This window comes from Hypomesus nipponensis, chromosome 4, assembly GCF_054491055.1.
Source record: "Hypomesus nipponensis isolate SF chromosome 4, ASM5449105v1, whole genome shotgun sequence".
Classification (NCBI taxonomy): domain Eukaryota; kingdom Metazoa; phylum Chordata; class Actinopteri; order Osmeriformes; family Osmeridae; genus Hypomesus; species Hypomesus nipponensis.
This window is the reverse complement of record NC_140364.1, coordinates 14,111,798-14,131,989: the sequence shown is the minus strand read 5'-3', so window position 1 is coordinate 14,131,989 and position 20,192 is coordinate 14,111,798. Positions and strand designations below refer to the sequence as shown.

At 38.5% G+C, this 20,192-nt stretch overlaps 1 protein-coding gene across 1 annotated transcript; it reads right to left on the bottom strand.

The window, feature by feature from the left end:
* Positions 1 to 78: 78 nt before the first annotated feature.
* Positions 79 to 18,982, bottom strand: LOC146295740 (uncharacterized). Its single transcript, XM_084696840.1, has 39 exons — positions 18,886 to 18,982; positions 18,480 to 18,618; positions 18,159 to 18,271; positions 17,517 to 17,655; positions 17,196 to 17,308; positions 16,554 to 16,692; positions 16,233 to 16,345; positions 15,591 to 15,729; positions 15,270 to 15,382; positions 14,628 to 14,766; positions 14,307 to 14,419; positions 13,665 to 13,803; positions 13,344 to 13,456; positions 12,702 to 12,840; positions 12,381 to 12,493; positions 11,739 to 11,877; positions 11,418 to 11,530; positions 10,776 to 10,914; positions 10,455 to 10,567; positions 9,813 to 9,951; positions 9,492 to 9,604; positions 8,850 to 8,988; positions 8,529 to 8,641; positions 7,884 to 8,022; positions 7,563 to 7,675; positions 6,921 to 7,059; positions 6,600 to 6,712; positions 5,958 to 6,096; positions 5,637 to 5,749; positions 4,992 to 5,130; positions 4,671 to 4,783; positions 2,870 to 3,005; positions 2,547 to 2,656; positions 2,264 to 2,435; positions 1,803 to 1,924; positions 1,282 to 1,414; positions 910 to 1,016; positions 596 to 755; positions 79 to 281 (listed from the first exon to the last, which is right to left on the bottom strand). The coding sequence occupies exons 1-39, from the start codon at positions 18,941 to 18,943 to the stop codon at positions 155 to 157; spliced, it is 4,905 nt and encodes a 1,634-aa protein (XP_084552966.1). The 5' UTR covers positions 18,944 to 18,982; the 3' UTR covers positions 79 to 154.
* Between the last annotated feature and the right edge of the window lie 1,210 nt (positions 18,983 to 20,192).

The following is a 20,192-nucleotide window of genomic DNA, read 5'->3' as shown; positions in this document are numbered from 1 at the left end:
GGAGAACACAGGAAGAAAAGGGAAGAAAAATTGAGATAGACACAGCGACATATACGTTAAATAAACATACAGATACGATTTGTAATGCTTTATGTTGTATTCATTTATTCAAACTATTCTACAGCACACTGATCTTACATCACAGTGAGATCTTTCATCCTACAATCTGAGCTTGCGTGGACAAACCACAATTCAGGGAGAATCCAGACACAACGTTGGGCAAGGACCCCACTTTAGGGGGCAGGGGCAGGGTGATGATTCGCTTCAGGTAGCAGCGACGCCTGGAACAAATACAACGAACATGTTTGCATGTGTTTATGATTCTGTATATGCGAGTTGTTCATGCATTGTGTGCAGCACGTGTGTGTATATAACTTTACAGCTTGTATAGCTGTGAATTGTGCATTCACTATGAGTTTAAGTTTCAGGTTTATTGCTATTTATCACAGGGACCAGCCCAAGGCCATTTAAACCTATAACTACCGAAACAATCTATACCCACAAGAAGTAATGTGCGTGTGTGGACATGTTAGCATCGGGGCATAAATGCGTCTGTATCAAATTGTGCATGTCTTGTGTCTCAATCAAAACAAACCTGTATACAGGATCATTAAAGGATGATGAAAGGTAGCTGAAAAACTGACAGGCCGGGTCCTCATTGCAGACCTGCCTGCAAGACTCCTTGTCATCCAGTAACACAAACTTCTTGTCGCTACCCAAGAAATCTACCCCATCATAGTCAGCAAACACCCAGTCTATAACAAAGTAAATCAGAACAGATTGTACATTAAAGCCACCAAAGTTTTTACTTTTACATCTTTATAGCTCATGCTTGGTTTCGGTGCTTGGTTACTCTCAAGAAATTGTGCATTGTGATGAAACAGGGCTGGAGTAGTACTAGGTTCCTACCACTGGAGGGAGCACAGTGCCTCGTTGGCATCCCAGTAAACATGTTCTTCTCAGCCGCAAGCTTCATCATATCTCTATTGTTTTTCAGGAAGCAGGTTTGCTGTATTCTGGTACAAAAACGAAACATGAATATGAACACAAAATATGTCCTGAATTGTAATGAAACCAGACACAAGTTAGCGATTATATTAACCTATATGAAATTACAATGCAATAGACACAACAACGCAATATAACTTGAATTAAATAATGTCATATTTCAGAATACAGCACAAAGTACCATTCCTGTGTACATCTGTGAAGACCGACTTTTAAGTAGTGCCCTCTGATGGTGAAAATAATACGTCCCAAAAGGCCCCTATCCTGACGTACTTGTTGAAGCTAAAGTAGCTGCACAGTGGGTGGGACGTGCACAGATGCTGGCAGTGTTCCACAGACACGGCAGGAACTTGCTCCAGGTCCTCTCCTTTGACATCAGTGTCGTTGAAAATGGTGGATTTACAGGCTGCAGGAAAAGACAGACACTGTCAAAAAAGTTACGTGGCCAAAAGTCACTGTTCTTCACGCTCAATCAAATGGTTTTCTGTCATAGTCCCCTAGTCTCTTTGTCACAAACACATCGGTTGTATCAGTGGACTCCTTTGTGTGATCAGATAATCACATCAGTGACAACAATGGTCAGCCACATGTAGAGGCAGTATCAAAGTACAAAGTTGTGAATACATTGATCTCTACACAATGTATTATTTCATATAGACATTTTATTTATGATATAATGTGTATTAAACAGTTATCGCAGAACCAGAAAAGTTAGGAATGCTACAGAAAATAAAAGAGTAGTGTGTGGGTGAGTATGTGTGTGTGACAGTGCATGTTTGAGTGTGTGTGTGTACCTTCCTTGCTTCCCAATAGAAGTGGATCAAGATTCTTAGAGAATCCCGAGGAAGCCTCGGGAAGGTTTCTGACCTTCAGGGGTCTGGGGACTGTCCAGAGGAACTTCAGATGGCACTTGTAACTACAAAAGGTTGAGAAAAGCTTATTTCAAAGACAAATTAAGAGAAACCCATATCCAGGAGAGGCCAAAAAAACCCAGATTCACTCAATTTCCAGCAGTCTTTACATTTAGTCATTTAGCAGACGCTCTTATCCAGAGCGACTTACAGTAAGTACAGGGACATTTTCCCCGAGGCAAGTAGGGTGAAGTCCCTTACCCAAGGACACAACGTCATTTTGCACGGCCGGGAATCGAACGGGCAACCTTCTGATTACTAGGCTACACCCCTAACCGCTCAGCCACCTGACTCCACGGTCTGAGTCTTAGATGTAAGACCACACATTAGATGTGCCGTGGTACCTGTACTGCTCAGGTGTGAAGTTTTCAGTGAGGAAGGTGAAGGCCTGGCAGCCTGGCTGGTTGGTACAGGCTCTCTGACAATCCTCATGGCTGTCAGTGAACAGGGACAGGAAATCATCTCCCAGGAAGTCCACGTTTGGATACACCTTGTGGAGAAGCCTTTGACACGTTTCTGAAAGGATGACACACAAGGCATACATGTTTACATACAAGCAAAGGTACAAATGCACAAACACACACACATACAAGTCTGGAGGTATGTGGTATATGAATGTGGTCTTACGTATTGAGGGATCACATCCTTTGAGAGCAAAGCCAGAGATTGCATTAGATTCGATAACTCTTTTACTTGGCTGTCCAGATGATGAGTCCTTCAGGAAGCAATTTAAATTCCTGTGTGTGTGAGAGAGAGAGAGATCTAATGTGATAATTTACTGTACATAATTATATTACAGATCTAATGTGATATTATATTTTGATTATTGTCATTTTTTGTGATGATACATTTTCAGAATATTTGTTATGATTTACGATGATATGTGGTCATTCTCATTCAACCAGAAAAAAAAGTTTTCAAACGTGAGTTGTCAACAGGTGGGAACCTACCCAGTGTTGAAGGTAAAGAACCGGCAGGTTGGGTGCTGGGTGCACGCGAGCTGACAATGCTCTGCATCTGGAGACATAACTTTGATGATGTCATCTCCCTGGAAGTCTGTTTTCTCCAAAAGCTCCGTGTTACAGTCTGGAACAGATAAAAACATACTCACAATACATATTATGTGAATTATACGAGTAGTTTCAAACTCAAATTCTGATTAGTTTACAAAGCCTTTGATTGCTAATGTTAATGCTGAACAGTTCTAGTATGTCACTACACACCCACGTGGGTCATCGTCAGACTCAGTGCTTGTCTGATGAAACGAGCTCATGAGTAAACTGTATCAAACGTTTTAATTGCGTATCTGTCTACTTCCATGATCGTCTTCAATTCGAATATCTTCCTTACAGCGTTTTCTACGAGAATTTCCATATAACATTATCTGTCTCTACTGGAATTATGGTATTTCAATTATATTGTCATGCTGCAAGAATAATATTTATATAATTGTAATATTTGAATTTTCATGCATTTCTATAACGTTTTTTTATGTATATATCACATTAAGAAGAAACAGACTACATAACAGCAAAATATTCTTACCTTGACTGAGAGCGTGCCCACAGAGAGCGAGCAGACCTAATACAACATAAAACTGCATGATATCACAAAGTATTCTGCTATTTCTGACCAGAATAAGTGATGCACAGTGGAGCTATGTATATATAATCTTCGCTGACACGGTGGTAATCTCTGTGTGGTTGTGATTTGTTGTCAGTTATTTCCCCACTGGGTTATGTAAACAAGTCGATTTTTTTAAACAAACAAACAAGAGTGCATTTATCCGAAGTCCATCAAAATAGTCAAGTACCGCCTACTTTTATATAACCAGCTCTATAAAAGGGCTTCCTAGGGAATGTTATCTTCTCTAGCTCTCCTGATATTAATAAACAACTAATTATCTGACTAGACGTGCTCCATTCGCAAGGGTTTTAGGGCCCATAAATTATCTGGTCATTTGAGAAAGTCCGCCATCTTGTGGCAGACGAGGGAACTGCCAAGCTTCCTGTTCTGAACAAGTGCACTACTGAAGTTACCTACAGAAGCGCTTTAGGAGGCAGGGAGGGATCAGGGTAGAATGTGATCACAGAGATAGATGAGGTTGAAGAAAGGGGAAGAGTTTGAGATACCCACACCAACTTAAACGGTAAATAAAAACGCAGATACCATTAGCGTGCTGTTAATTGTATTAGTTTATTCAAACTATTCTACAGCACACTGATCTTACATCACAGTGAGATCTTTCATCTCACAGAGCGTGAGTGGAGCTCATCACAATCCACAACTCAGGGAGAATCCAGACACAACGTTGGGCAACGACCCCACTTTAGGGGGCAGGGGAAGGGTGATGATTCGATTCAGGTAGCAGCGAAGCCTGGAACAAATACAACGAACATGTTTGCATGTGTTTGTGATTCTGTATATGCGAGTTGTTCATGCACTGTGTGCAGCACGTGTGTGTATATAACTACTTCCGTGATCGTCTTAAATTTGAATATCTTCCTTACAGCGTTTTCTACGAGAATTTGCTGGTAACATTATCTGTCTCTACTGGAATTATGGTATTTCAATTATATTGTCATGCTGCAAGAATAATATTTCTATCCCTGTAATATATTAATTTTCATGCATTTCTGTAAAGTTTTTTTAAATGTATATATCACATTAAGAAGAAACAGAGTAACGGTTCAAACGCACAAACACACACGTGCAAGTCTGGAGGTATGTGGTATAGGAATGTGGTCTTACGTATGGAGGGGTCACATCCTTTGAGAGCAAAGCCAGAGATATCATTAGGGTTATCGTTAAGCCTTTGACTTGGCTGTCCAGATAATGAATCTTTCAGGTAGCATTTGAAATCCCTGTGTGTGTGTGAGAGATAGCCAATGTGATAATGTACTGTACATAATTATATTAAAGATCTACTGTGATATTATATTTAGATTATTGTCATTTTTTTGTGATGATACATTTTCGGAATATTTTTGATGATTTACGACGATATGTGGTCATTGTCATTCAACCAGAAAAAGAGGTTTCAACGTGAGTTGTCAACAGGTGGGAACATACTTAGTGTTGAAGGTAAAGAACCGGCAGGTTGGGTGCTGGGTGCACACGAGCTGACAATGCTTGGCACCATCCGGAGACAACACATTGATGATGTCATCTCCCTGGAAGTTTGTTTTCTCCAAAAGCTCCGTCTTACACTCTGGAACAGATAAAAACATACTCACAATACATATTTTGTGAATTATACGAGTAGTTCCAAACTCACCAAGTCTGATTGGTTGACAAAGCCTTTGATTGCTGGTGCCTCTGAACAGTTCTAGTATGTCACTACACACCCACGTGGGTCATCGTCAGACTCAGTGCTTGTCTGATGAACCGAGCTCATGAGTAAACTGTATCAAACGTTTTAATTGCGTATCTGTCTACTTCCATGATCGTCTTAATTCGAATATCTTCCTTACAGCGTTTTTGTCTACGAGAATTTGCTGGTAACATTATCTGTCTCTACTGGAATTATGGTATTTAAATTATATTGTCATGCTGCAAGAATAATATTTCTATCCCTGTAATATATAAATGTTCATGCATTTCTGTAAAGTTTTTTTAAATGTATATATCACATTAAGAAGAAACAGAGTAACGGTTCAAACGCACAAACACACACGTGCAAGTCTGGAGGTATGTGGTATAGGAATGTGGTCTTACGTATGGAGGGGTCACATCCTTTGAGAGCAAAGCCAGAGATATCATTAGGGTTATCGTTAAGCCTTTGACTTGGCTGTCCAGATAATGAATCTTTCAGGTAGCATTTGAAATCCCTGTGTGTGTGTGAGAGATAGCCAATGTGATAATGTACTGTACATAATTATATTAAAGATCTACTGTGATATTATATTTAGATTATTGTCATTTTTTTGTGATGATACATTTTCAGAATATTTTTGATGATTTACGACGATATGTGGTCATTGTCATTCAACCAGAAAAAGAGGTTTCAACGTGAGTTGTCAACAGGTGGGAACATACTTAGTGTTGAAGGTAAAGAACCGGCAGGTTGGGTGCTGGGTGCACACGAGCTGACAATGCTTGGCACCATCCGGAGCCAACACATTGATGATGTCATCTCCCTGGAAGTTTGTTTTCTCCAAAAGCTCCGTCTTACACTCTGGAACAGATAAAAACATACTCACAATACATATTTTGTGAATTATACGAGTAGTTCCAAACTCACCAAGTCTGATTGGTTGACAAAGCTTTTGATTGCTGGTGCCTCTGAACAGTTCTAGTATGTCACTACACACCCACGTGGGTCATCGTCAGACTCAATGCTTGTCTGATGAACCAAGCTCATGGGTAAACTGTATCAAACGTTTTAATTGCGTATCTGTCTACTTCCATGATCGTCTTAATTCGAATATTTTCCTTACAGCGTTTTCTACGAGAATTTGCTGGTAACATTATCTGTCTCTACTGGAATTATGGTATTTAAATTATATTGTCATAATGCAAGAATAATATTTCTATCCCTGTAATATATTAATTTTCATGCATTTCTGTAAAGTTTTTTTAAATGTATATATCACATTAAGAAGAAACAGAGTAACGGTTCAAACGCACAAACACACACGTGCAAGTCTGGAGGTATGTGGTATAGGAATGTGGTCTTACGTATGGAGGGGTCACATCCTTTGAGAGCAAAGCCAGAGATATCATTAGGGTTATCGTTAAGCCTTTGACTTGGCTGTCCAGATAATGAATCTTTCAGGTAGCATTTGAAATCCCTGTGTGTGTGTGAGAGATAGCCAATGTGATAATGTACTGTACATAATTATATTAAAGATCTACTGTGATATTATATTTAGATTATTGTCATTTTTTTGTGATGATACATTTTCAGAATATTTTTGATGATTTACGACGATATGTGGTCATTGTCATTCAACCAGAAAAAGAGGTTTCAACGTGAGTTGTCAACAGGTGGGAACATACTTAGTGTTGAAGGTAAAGAACCGGCAGGTTGGGTGCTGGGTGCACACGAGCTGACAATGCTTGGCACCATCCGGAGACAACACATTGATGATGTCATCTCCCTGGAAGTTTGTTTTCTCCAAAAGCTCCGTCTTACACTCTGGAACAGATAAAAACATACTCACAATACATATTTTGTGAATTATACGAGTAGTTCCAAACTCACCAAGTCTGATTGGTTGACAAAGCTTTTGATTGCTGGTGCCTCTGAACAGTTCTAGTATGTCACTACACACCCACGTGGGTCATCGTCAGACTCAGTGCTTGTCTGATGAACCGAGCTCATGGGTAAACTGTATCAAACGTTTTAATTGCGTATCTGTCTACTTCCATGATCGTCTTAATTCGAATATTTTCCTTACAGCGTTTTCTACGAGAATTTGCTGGTAACATTATCTGTCTCTACTGGAATTATGGTATTTAAATTATATTGTCATGCTGCAAGAATAATATTTCTATCCCTGTAATATATTAATTTTCATGCATTTCTGTAAAGTTTTTTTAAATGTATATATCACATTAAGAAGAAACAGAGTAACGGTTCAAACGCACAAACACACACGTGCAAGTCTGGAGGTATGTGGTATAGGAATGTGGTCTTACGTATGGAGGGGTCACATCCTTTGAGAGCAAAGCCAGAGATATCATTAGGGTTATCGTTAAGCCTTTGACTTGGCTGTCCAGATAATGAATCTTTCAGGTAGCATTTGAAATCCCTGTGTGTGTGTGAGAGATAGCCAATGTGATAATGTACTGTACATAATTATATTAAAGATCTACTGTGATATTATATTTAGATTATTGTCATTTTTTTGTGATGATACATTTTCAGAATATTTTTGATGATTTACGACGATATGTGGTCATTGTCATTCAACCAGAAAAAGAGGTTTCAACGTGAGTTGTCAACAGGTGGGAACATACTTAGTGTTGAAGGTAAAGAACCGGCAGGTTGGGTGCTGGGTGCACACGAGCTGACAATGCTTGGCACCATCCGGAGACAACACATTGATGATGTCATCTCCCTGGAAGTTTGTTTTCTCCAAAAGCTCCGTCTTACACTCTGGAACAGATAAAAACATACTCACAATACATATTTTGTGAATTATACGAGTAGTTCCAAACTCACCAAGTCTGATTGGTTGACAAAGCCTTTGATTGCTGGTGCCTCTGAACAGTTCTAGTATGTCACTACACACCCACGTGGGTCATCGTCAGACTCAGTGCTTGTCTGATGAACCGAGCTCATGAGTAAACTGTATCAAACGTTTTAATTGCGTATCTGTCTACTTCCATGATCGTCTTAATTCGAATATCTTCCTTACAGCGTTTTTGTCTACGAGAATTTGCTGGTAACATTATCTGTCTCTACTGGAATTATGGTATTTAAATTATATTGTCATGCTGCAAGAATAATATTTCTATCCCTGTAATATATAAATGTTCATGCATTTCTGTAAAGTTTTTTTAAATGTATATATCACATTAAGAAGAAACAGAGTAACGGTTCAAACGCACAAACACACACGTGCAAGTCTGGAGGTATGTGGTATAGGAATGTGGTCTTACGTATGGAGGGGTCACATCCTTTGAGAGCAAAGCCAGAGATATCATTAGGGTTATCGTTAAGCCTTTGACTTGGCTGTCCAGATAATGAATCTTTCAGGTAGCATTTGAAATCCCTGTGTGTGTGTGAGAGATAGCCAATGTGATAATGTACTGTACATAATTATATTAAAGATCTACTGTGATATTATATTTAGATTATTGTCATTTTTTTGTGATTATACATTTTCAGAATATTTTTGATGATTTACGACGATATGTGGTCATTGTCATTCAACCAGAAAAAGAGGTTTCAACGTGAGTTGTCAACAGGTGGGAACATACTTAGTGTTGAAGGTAAAGAACCGGCAGGTTGGGTGCTGGGTGCACACGAGCTGACAATGCTTGGCACCATCCGGAGCCAACACATTGATGATGTCATCTCCCTGGAAGTTTGTTTTCTCCAAAAGCTCCGTCTTACACTCTGGAACAGATAAAAACATACTCACAATACATATTTTGTGAATTATACGAGTAGTTCCAAACTCACCAAGTCTGATTGGTTGACAAAGCTTTTGATTGCTGGTGCCTCTGAACAGTTCTAGTATGTCACTACACACCCACGTGGGTCATCGTCAGACTCAATGCTTGTCTGATGAACCAAGCTCATGGGTAAACTGTATCAAACGTTTTAATTGCGTATCTGTCTACTTCCATGATCGTCTTAATTCGAATATTTTCCTTACAGCGTTTTCTACGAGAATTTGCTGGTAACATTATCTGTCTCTACTGGAATTATGGTATTTAAATTATATTGTCATGCTGCAAGAATAATATTTCTATCCCTGTAATATATTAATTTTCATGCATTTCTGTAAAGTTTTTTTAAATGTATATATCACATTAAGAAGAAACAGAGTAACGGTTCAAACGCACAAACACACACGTGCAAGTCTGGAGGTATGTGGTATAGGAATGTGGTCTTACGTATGGAGGGGTCACATCCTTTGAGAGCAAAGCCAGAGATATCATTAGGGTTATCGTTAAGCCTTTGACTTGGCTGTCCAGATAATGAATCTTTCAGGTAGCATTTGAAATCCCTGTGTGTGTGTGAGAGATAGCCAATGTGATAATGTACTGTACATAATTATATTAAAGATCTACTGTGATATTATATTTAGATTATTGTCATTTTTTTGTGATGATACATTTTCAGAATATTTTTGATGATTTACGACGATATGTGGTCATTGTCATTCAACCAGAAAAAGAGGTTTCAACGTGAGTTGTCAACAGGTGGGAACATACTTAGTGTTGAAGGTAAAGAACCGGCAGGTTGGGTGCTGGGTGCACACGAGCTGACAATGCTTGGCACCATCCGGAGACAACACATTGATGATGTCATCTCCCTGGAAGTTTGTTTTCTCCAAAAGCTCCGTCTTACACTCTGGAACAGATAAAAATATACTCACAATACATATTTTGTGAATTATACGAGTAGTTCCAAACTCACCAAGTCTGATTGGTTGACAAAGCTTTTGATTGCTGGTGCCTCTGAACAGTTCTAGTATGTCACTACACACCCACGTGGGTCATCGTCAGACTCAATGCTTGTCTGATGAACCAAGCTCATGGGTAAACTGTATCAAACGTTTTAATTGCGTATCTGTCTACTTCCATGATCGTCTTAATTCGAATATTTTCCTTACAGCGTTTTCTACGAGAATTTGCTGGTAACATTATCTGTCTCTACTGGAATTATGGTATTTAAATTATATTGTCATGCTGCAAGAATAATATTTCTATCCCTGTAATATATTAATTTTCATGCATTTCTGTAAAGTTTTTTTAAATGTATATATCACATTAAGAAGAAACAGAGTAACGGTTCAAACGCACAAACACACACGTGCAAGTCTGGAGGTATGTGGTATAGGAATGTGGTCTTACGTATGGAGGGTTCACATCCTTTGAGAGCAAAGCCAGAGATATCATTAGGGTTATCGTTAAGCCTTTGACTTGGCTGTCCAGATAATGAATCTTTCAGGTAGCATTTGAAATCCCTGTGTGTGTGTGAGAGATAGCCAATGTGATAATGTACTGTACATAATTATATTAAAGATCTACTGTGATATTATATTTAGATTATTGTCATTTTTTTGTGATGATACATTTTCAGAATATTTTTGATGATTTACGACGATATGTGGTCATTGTCATTCAACCAGAAAAAGAGGTTTCAACGTGAGTTGTCAACAGGTGGGAACATACTTAGTGTTGAAGGTAAAGAACCGGCAGGTTGGGTGCTGGGTGCACACGAGCTGACAATGCTTGGCACCATCCGGAGACAACACATTGATGATGTCATCTCCCTGGAAGTTTGTTTTCTCCAAAAGCTCCGTCTTACACTCTGGAACAGATAAAAACATACTCACAATACATATTTTGTGAATTATACGAGTAGTTCCAAACTCACCAAGTCTGATTGGTTGAACAAGCTTTTGATTGCTGGTGCCTCTGAACAGTTCTAGTATGTCACTACACACCCACGTGGGTCATCGTCAGACTCAGTGCTTGTCTGATGAACCGAGCTCATGGGTAAACTGTATCAAACGTTTTAATTGCGTATCTGTCTACTTCCATGATCGTCTTAATTCGAATATTTTCCTTACAGCGTTTTCTACGCGAATTTGCTGGTAACATTATCTGTCTCTACTGGAATTATGGTATTTAAATTATATTGTCATGCTGCAAGAATAATATTTCTATCCCTGTAATATATTAATTTTCATGCATTTCTGTAAAGTTTTTTTAAATGTATATATCACATTAAGAAGAAACAGAGTAACGGTTCAAACGCACAAACACACACGTGCAAGTCTGGAGGTATGTGGTATAGGAATGTGGTCTTACGTATGGAGGGGTCACATCCTTTGAGAGCAAAGCCAGAGATATCATTAGGGTTATCGTTAAGCCTTTGACTTGGCTGTCCAGATAATGAATCTTTCAGGTAGCATTTGAAATCCCTGTGTGTGTGTGAGAGATAGCCAATGTGATAATGTACTGTACATAATTATATTAAAGATCTACTGTGATATTATATTTAGATTATTGTCATTTTTTTGTGATGATACATTTTCAGAATATTTTTGATGATTTACGACGATATGTGGTCATTGTCATTCAACCAGAAAAAGAGGTTTCAACGTGAGTTGTCAACAGGTGGGAACATACTTAGTGTTGAAGGTAAAGAACCGGCAGGTTGGGTGCTGGGTGCACACGAGCTGACAATGCTTGGCACCATCCGGAGACAACACATTGATGATGTCATCTCCCTGGAAGTTTGTTTTCTCCAAAAGCTCCGTCTTACACTCTGGAACAGATAAAAACATACTCACAATACATATTTTGTGAATTATACGAGTAGTTCCAAACTCACCAAGTCTGATTGGTTGACAAAGCTTTTGATTGCTGGTGCCTCTGAACAGTTCTAGTATGTCACTACACACCCACGTGGGTCATCGTCAGACTCAGTGCTTGTCTGATGAACCGAGCTCATGGGTAAACTGTATCAAACGTTTTAATTGCGTATCTGTCTACTTCCATGATCGTCTTAATTCGAATATTTTCCTTACAGCGTTTTCTACGAGAATTTGCTGGTAACATTATCTGTCTCTACTGGAATTATGGTATTTAAATTATATTGTCATGCTGCAAGAATAATATTTCTATCCCTGTAATATATTAATTTTCATGCATTTCTGTAAAGTTTTTTTAAATGTATATATCACATTAAGAAGAAACAGAGTAACGGTTCAAACGCACAAACACACACGTGCAAGTCTGGAGGTATGTGGTATAGGAATGTGGTCTTACGTATGGAGGGGTCACATCCTTTGAGAGCAAAGCCAGAGATATCATTAGGGTTATCGTTAAGCCTTTGACTTGGCTGTCCAGATAATGAATCTTTCAGGTAGCATTTGAAATCCCTGTGTGTGTGTGACAGATAGCCAATGTGATAATGTACTGTACATAATTATATTAAAGATCTACTGTGATATTATATTTAGATTATTGTCATTTTTTTGTGATTATACATTTTCAGAATATTTTTGATGATTTACGACGATATGTGGTCATTGTCATTCAACCAGAAAAAGAGGTTTCAACGTGAGTTGTCAACAGGTGGGAACATACTTAGTGTTGAAGGTAAAGAACCGGCAGGTTGGGTGCTGGGTGCACACGAGCTGACAATGCTTGGCACCATCCGGAGACAACACATTGATGATGTCATCTCCCTGGAAGTTTGTTTTCTCCAAAAGCTCCGTCTTACACTCTGGAACAGATAAAAACATACTCACAATACATATTTTGTGAATTATACGAGTAGTTCCAAACTCACCAAGTCTGATTGGTTGACAAAGCTTTTGATTGCTGGTGCCTCTGAACAGTTCTAGTATGTCACTACACACCCACGTGGGTCATCGTCAGACTCAGTGCTTGTCTGATGAACCGAGCTCATGGGTAAACTGTATCAAACGTTTTAATTGCGTATCTGTCTACTTCCATGATCGTCTTAATTCGAATATTTTCCTTACAGCGTTTTCTACGAGAATTTGCTGGTAACATTATCTGTCTCTACTGGAATTATGGTATTTCAATTATATTGTCATGCTGCAAGAATAATATTTCTATCCCTGTAATATATTAATTTTCATGCATTTCTGTAAAGTTTTTTTAAATGTATATATCACATTAAGAAGAAACAGAGTAACGGTTCAAACGCACAAACACACACGTGCAAGTCTGGAGGTATGTGGTATAGGAATGTGGTCTTACGTATGGAGGGTTCACATCCTTTGAGAGCAAAGCCAGAGATATCATTAGGGTTATCGTTAAGCCTTTGACTTGGCTGTCCAGATAATGAATCTTTCAGGTAGCATTTGAAATCCCTGTGTGTGTGTGAGAGATAGCCAATGTGATAATGTACTGTACATAATTATATTAAAGATCTACTGTGATATTATATTTAGATTATTGTCATTTTTTTGTGATGATACATTTTCAGAATATTTTTGATGATTTACGACGATATGTGGTCATTGTCATTCAACCAGAAAAAGAGGTTTCAACGTGAGTTGTCAACAGGTGGGAACATACTTAGTGTTGAAGGTAAAGAACCGGCAGGTTGGGTGCTGGGTGCACACGAGCTGACAATGCTTGGCACCATCCGGAGACAACACATTGATGATGTCATCTCCCTGGAAGTTTGTTTTCTCCAAAAGCTCCGTCTTACACTCTGGAACAGATAAAAACATACTCACAATACATATTTTGTGAATTATACGAGTAGTTCCAAACTCACCAAGTCTGATTGGTTGACAAAGCTTTTGATTGCTGGTGCCTCTGAACAGTTCTAGTATGTCACTACACACCCACGTGGGTCATCGTCAGACTCAGTGCTTGTCTGATGAACCGAGCTCATGGGTAAACTGTATCAAACGTTTTAATTGCGTATCTGTCTACTTCCATGATCGTCTTAATTCGAATATTTTCCTTACAGCGTTTTCTACGAGAATTTGCTGGTAACATTATCTGTCTCTACTGGAATTATGGTATTTCAATTATATTGTCATGCTGCAAGAATAATATTTCTATCCCTGTAATATATTAATTTTCATGCATTTCTGTAAAGTTTTTTTAAATGTATATATCACATTAAGAAGAAACAGAGTAACGGTTCAAACGCACAAACACACACGTGCAAGTCTGGAGGTATGTGGTATAGGAATGTGGTCTTACGTATGGAGGGGTCACATCCTTTGAGAGCAAAGCCAGAGATATCATTAGGGTTATCGTTAAGCCTTTGACTTGGCTGTCCAGATAATGAATCTTTCAGGTAGCATTTGAAATCCCTGTGTGTGTGTGAGAGATAGCCAATGTGATAATGTACTGTACATAATTATATTAAAGATCTACTGTGATATTATATTTAGATTATTGTCATTTTTTTGTGATGATACATTTTCAGAATATTTTTGATGATTTACGACGATATGTGGTCATTGTCATTCAACCAGAAAAAGAGGTTTCAACGTGAGTTGTCAACAGGTGGGAACATACTTAGTGTTGAAGGTAAAGAACCGGCAGGTTGGGTGCTGGGTGCACACGAGCTGACAATGCTTGGCACCATCCGGAGACAACACATTGATGATGTCATCTCCCTGGAAGTTTGTTTTCTCCAAAAGCTCCGTCTTACACTCTGGAACAGATAAAAACATACTCACAATACATATTTTGTGAATTATACGAGTAGTTCCAAACTCACCAAGTCTGATTGGTTGACAAAGCTTTTGATTGCTGGTGCCTCTGAACAGTTCTAGTATGTCACTACACACCCACGTGGGTCATCGTCAGACTCAGTGCTTGTCTGATGAACCGAGCTCATGGGTAAACTGTATCAAACGTTTTAATTGCGTATCTGTCTACTTCCATGATCGTCTTAATTCGAATATTTTCCTTACAGCGTTTTCTACGAGAATTTGCTGGTAACATTATCTGTCTCTACTGGAATTATGGTATTTAAATTATATTGTCATGCTGCAAGAATAATATTTCTATCCCTGTAATATATTAATTTTCATGCATTTCTGTAAAGTTTTTTTAAATGTATATATCACATTAAGAAGAAACAGAGTAACGGTTCAAACGCACAAACACACACGTGCAAGTCTGGAGGTATGTGGTATAGGAATGTGGTCTTACGTATGGAGGGTTCACATCCTTTGAGAGCAAAGCCAGAGATATCATTAGGGTTATCGTTAAGCCTTTGACTTGGCTGTCCAGATAATGAATCTTTCAGGTAGCATTTGAAATCCCTGTGTGTGTGTGAGAGATAGCCAATGTGATAATGTACTGTACATAATTATATTAAAGATCTACTGTGATATTATATTTAGATTATTGTCATTTTTTTGTGATGATACATTTTCAGAATATTTTTGATGATTTACGACGATATGTGGTCATTGTCATTCAACCAGAAAAAGAGGTTTCAACGTGAGTTGTCAACAGGTGGGAACATACTTAGTGTTGAAGGTAAAGAACCGGCAGGTTGGGTGCTGGGTGCACACGAGCTGACAATGCTTGGCACCATCCGGAGACAACACATTGATGATGTCATCTCCCTGGAAGTTTGTTTTCTCCAAAAGCTCCGTCTTACACTCTGGAACAGATAAAAACATACTCACAATACATATTTTGTGAATTATACGAGTAGTTCCAAACTCACCAAGTCTGATTGGTTGACAACGCCTTTGATTGCTGGTGCCTCTGAACAGTTCTAGTATGTCACTACACACCCACGTGGGTCATCGTCAGTCTCAGTGCTTGTCTGATGAACCGAGCTCATGAGTAAACTGTATCAAACGTTTTAATTGCGTATCTGTCTACTTCCATGATCGTCTTAATTCGAATATCTTCCTTACAGCGTTTTCTACGAGAATTTGCTGGTAACATTATCTGTCTCTACTGTAATTATGGTATTTAAATTATATTGTCATGCTGCAAGAATAATATTTCTATCCCTGTAATATATAAATGTTCATGCATTTCTGTAAAGTTTTTTTAAATGTATATATCACATTAAGAAGAAACAGAGTAACGGTTCAAACGCACAAACACACACGTGCAAGTCTGGAGGTATGTGGTATAGGAATGTGGTCTTACGTATGGAGGGGTCACATCCTTTGAGAGCAAAGCCAGAGATATCATTAGGGTTATCGTTAAGCCTTTGACTTGGCTGTCCAGATAATGAATCTTTCAGGTAGCATTTGAAATCCCTGTGTGTGTGTGAGAGATAGCCAATGTGATAATGTACTGTACATAATTATATTAAAGATCTACTGTGATATTATATTTAGATTATTGTCATTTTTTTGTGATTTTACATTTTCAGAATATTTTTGATGATTTACGACGATATGTGGTCATTGTCATTCAACCAGAAAAAGAGGTTTCAACGTGAGTTGTCAACAGGTGGGAACATACTTAGTGTTGAAGGTAAAGAACCGGCAGGTTGGGTGCTGGGTGCACACGAGCTGACAATGCTTGGCACCATCCGGAGACAACACATTGATGATGTCATCTCCCTGGAAGTTTGTTTTCTCCAAAAGCTCCGTCTTACACTCTGGAACAGATAAAAACATACTCACAATACATATTTTGTGAATTATACGAGTAGTTCCAAACTCACCAAGTCTGATTGGTTGACAACGCCTTTGATTGCTGGTGCCTCTGAACAGTTCTAGTATGTCACTACACACCCACGTGGGTCATCGTCAGTCTCAGTGCTTGTCTGATGAACCGAGCTCATGAGTAAACTGTATCAAACGTTTTAATTGCGTATCTGTCTACTTCCATGATCGTCTTAATTCGAATATCTTCCTTACAGCGTTTTCTACGAGAATTTGCTGGTAACATTATCTGTCTCTACTGTAATTATGGTATTTAAATTATATTGTCATGCTGCAAGAATAATATTTCTATCCCTGTAATATATAAATGTTCATGCATTTCTGTAAAGTTTTTTTAAATGTATATATCACATTAAGAAGAAACAGAGTAACGGTTCAAACGCACAAACACACACGTGCAAGTCTGGAGGTATGTGGTATAGGAATGTGGTCTTACGTATGGAGGGGTCACATCCTTTGAGAGCAAAGCCAGAGATATCATTAGGGTTATCGTTAAGCCTTTGACTTGGCTGTCCAGATAATGAATCTTTCAGGTAGCATTTGAAATCCCTGTGTGTGTGTGAGAGATAGCCAATGTGATAATGTACTGTACATAATTATATTAAAGATCTACTGTGATATTATATTTAGATTATTGTCATTTTTTTGTGATTTTACATTTTCAGAATATTTTTGATGATTTACGACGATATGTGGTCATTGTCATTCAACCAGAAAAAGAGGTTTCAACGTGAGTTGTCAACAGGTGGGAACATACTTAGTGTTGAAGGTAAAGAACCGGCAGGTTGGGTGCTGGGTGCACACGAGCTGACAATGCTTGGCACCATCCGGAGACAACACATTGATGATGTCATCTCCCTGGAAGTTTGTTTTCTCCAAAAGCTCCGTCTTACACTCTGGAACAGATAAAAACATACTCACAATAAATATTATGTGAATTATACGAGTAGTTCCAAACTCACCAAGTCTGATTGGTTGACAACGCCTTTGATTGCTGGTGCCTCTGAACAGTTCTAGTATGTCACTACACACCCACGTGGGTCATCGTCAGACTCAGTGCTTGTCTGATGAACCGAGCTCATGGGTAAACTGTATCAAACGTTTTAATTGCGTATCTGTCTACTTCCATGATCGTCTTAATTCGAATATTTTCCTTACAGCGTTTTCTACGATAATTTGCTGGTAACATTATCTGTCTCTACTGGAATTATGGTATTTAAATTATATTGTCATGCTGCAAGAATAATATTTATATCCCTGTAATATATTAATTTTCATGCATTTCTGTAAAGTTTTTTTAAATGTATATATCACATTAAGAAGAAACAGAGTAACGGTTCAAACGCACAAACACACACGTGCAAGTCTGGAGGTATGTGGTATAGGAATGTGGTCTTACGTATGGAGGGTTCACATCCTTTGAGAGCAAAGCCAGAGATATCATTAGGGTTATCGTTAAGCCTTTGACTTGGCTGTCCAGATAATGAATCTTTCAGGTAGCATTTGAAATCCCTGTGTGTGTGTGAGAGATAGCCAATGTGATAATGTACTGTACATAATTATATTAAAGATCTACTGTGATATTATATTTAGATTATTGACATTTTTTTGTGATGATACATTTTCAGAATATTTTTGATGATTTACGACGATATGTGGTCATTGTCATTCAACCAGAAAAAGAGGTTTCAACGTGAGTTGTCAACAGGTGGGAACATACTTAGTGTTGAAGGTAAAGAACCGGCAGGTTGGGTGCTGGGTGCACACGAGCTGACAATGCTTGGCACCATCCGGAGACAACACATTGATGATGTCATCTCCCTGGAAGTTTGTTTTCTCCAAAAGCTCCGTCTTACACTCTGGAACAGATAAAAACATACTCACAATACATATTATGTGAATTATACGAGTAGTTCCAAACTCACCATCGAATATCTTCCTTACAGCGTTTTCTGGTAACATTATCTGTCTCTACTAGAATTATGGTATTTAAATTATATTGTCATGCTGCAAGAATAATATTTATATAATTGTAATATTTGAATTTTCATGCATTTCTATAACGTTTTTTTATGTATATATCATATTAAGAAGAAACAGACTACAAAACAGCAAAATATTCTTACCTTGACTGAGAGCGTGCCCACAGAGAGCGAGCAGACCTAACACCACGTATATCTGCATGATATCACAAAGTATTCTGCTGTTTCTGACCAGAATAAGTGATGCACAGTGGAGCTATGTATATATAATATTCGCTGACAAGGTGGTAATCTCTGTGTGGTTGTGATTGGTTGTCAGTTATTTCCCCACTGGGTTATGTAAACAAGTCGATTTTTTTTTAAACAAACAAACTGAGTGCCTTTATCTGAAGTCCATCAAAATAATCATGTACCGCCTACTTTTATATAACCAGCTCTATAAAAGGGCTTCCTAGGCCATGTTCTCTTCTCTAGCTCTCCTGATATTAATAAACAATAATTATCTCACTAGACGTGCTCCATTCGCGAGGGTTGCAGGGCCCATAAATTATCTGGTCATTTGAGAAAGTCCGCTATCTTGTGGCAGACGAGGGAACTGCCAAGCTTCCTGTTCTGAACAAGCGCACTACTGAAGTTACCTACAGTAGCGCTTTAGGAGGCAGGGAGGGATCAGGGTAGAATGTGATCACAGAGATAGATGAGGTTGAAGAAAGGGGAAGAGTTTGAGATACCCACACCAACATAAACGGTAAATAAAAACGCAGATACCATTAGCGTGCTGTTAATTGTATTAGTTTATTCAAACTATTCTACAGCACACTGATCTTACATCACAGTGAGATCTTTCATCTCACAGAGCGTGAGTGGAGCTCATCACAATCCACAATTCAGGGACAATCCAGACACAACGTTGGGCAACGACCCCACTTTAGGCGGCAGGGGAACGGTGATGATTCGCTTCAGGTAGCAGCGAAGCCTGGAACAAATACAACGATCATGTTTGCATGTGTTTGTGATTCTGTATATGCGAGTTGTTCATGCACTGTGTGCAGCACGTGTGTGTATATAACTACTTCCGTGATCGTCTTAAATTCGAATATCTTCCTTACAGCGTTTTCTACGAGAATTTGCTGGTAACATTATCTGACTCTACTGGAATTATGGTATTTAAATTATGGACAATGATGGACAGATGATCAACAGTAGGCCTAAAGTTATCAACAAAGTCACCAAGAGCGCTTGGGTTGAATTCCTTTTCAACAAACAACAGGCCTATTACGTTGCTCCGATTGGTTGTAGGTCTATCCAATTGAATTGAATTGAATATAGTATATTGAACTATATTCAATTGAATTGAATATAGTTGCAATAAAGTACTCACATTAAGAAAAGTTAGGATTGTGTTCATAACATTTTAGTTGACGTTGTCCAGGGCCCCTTAAATGTCATGT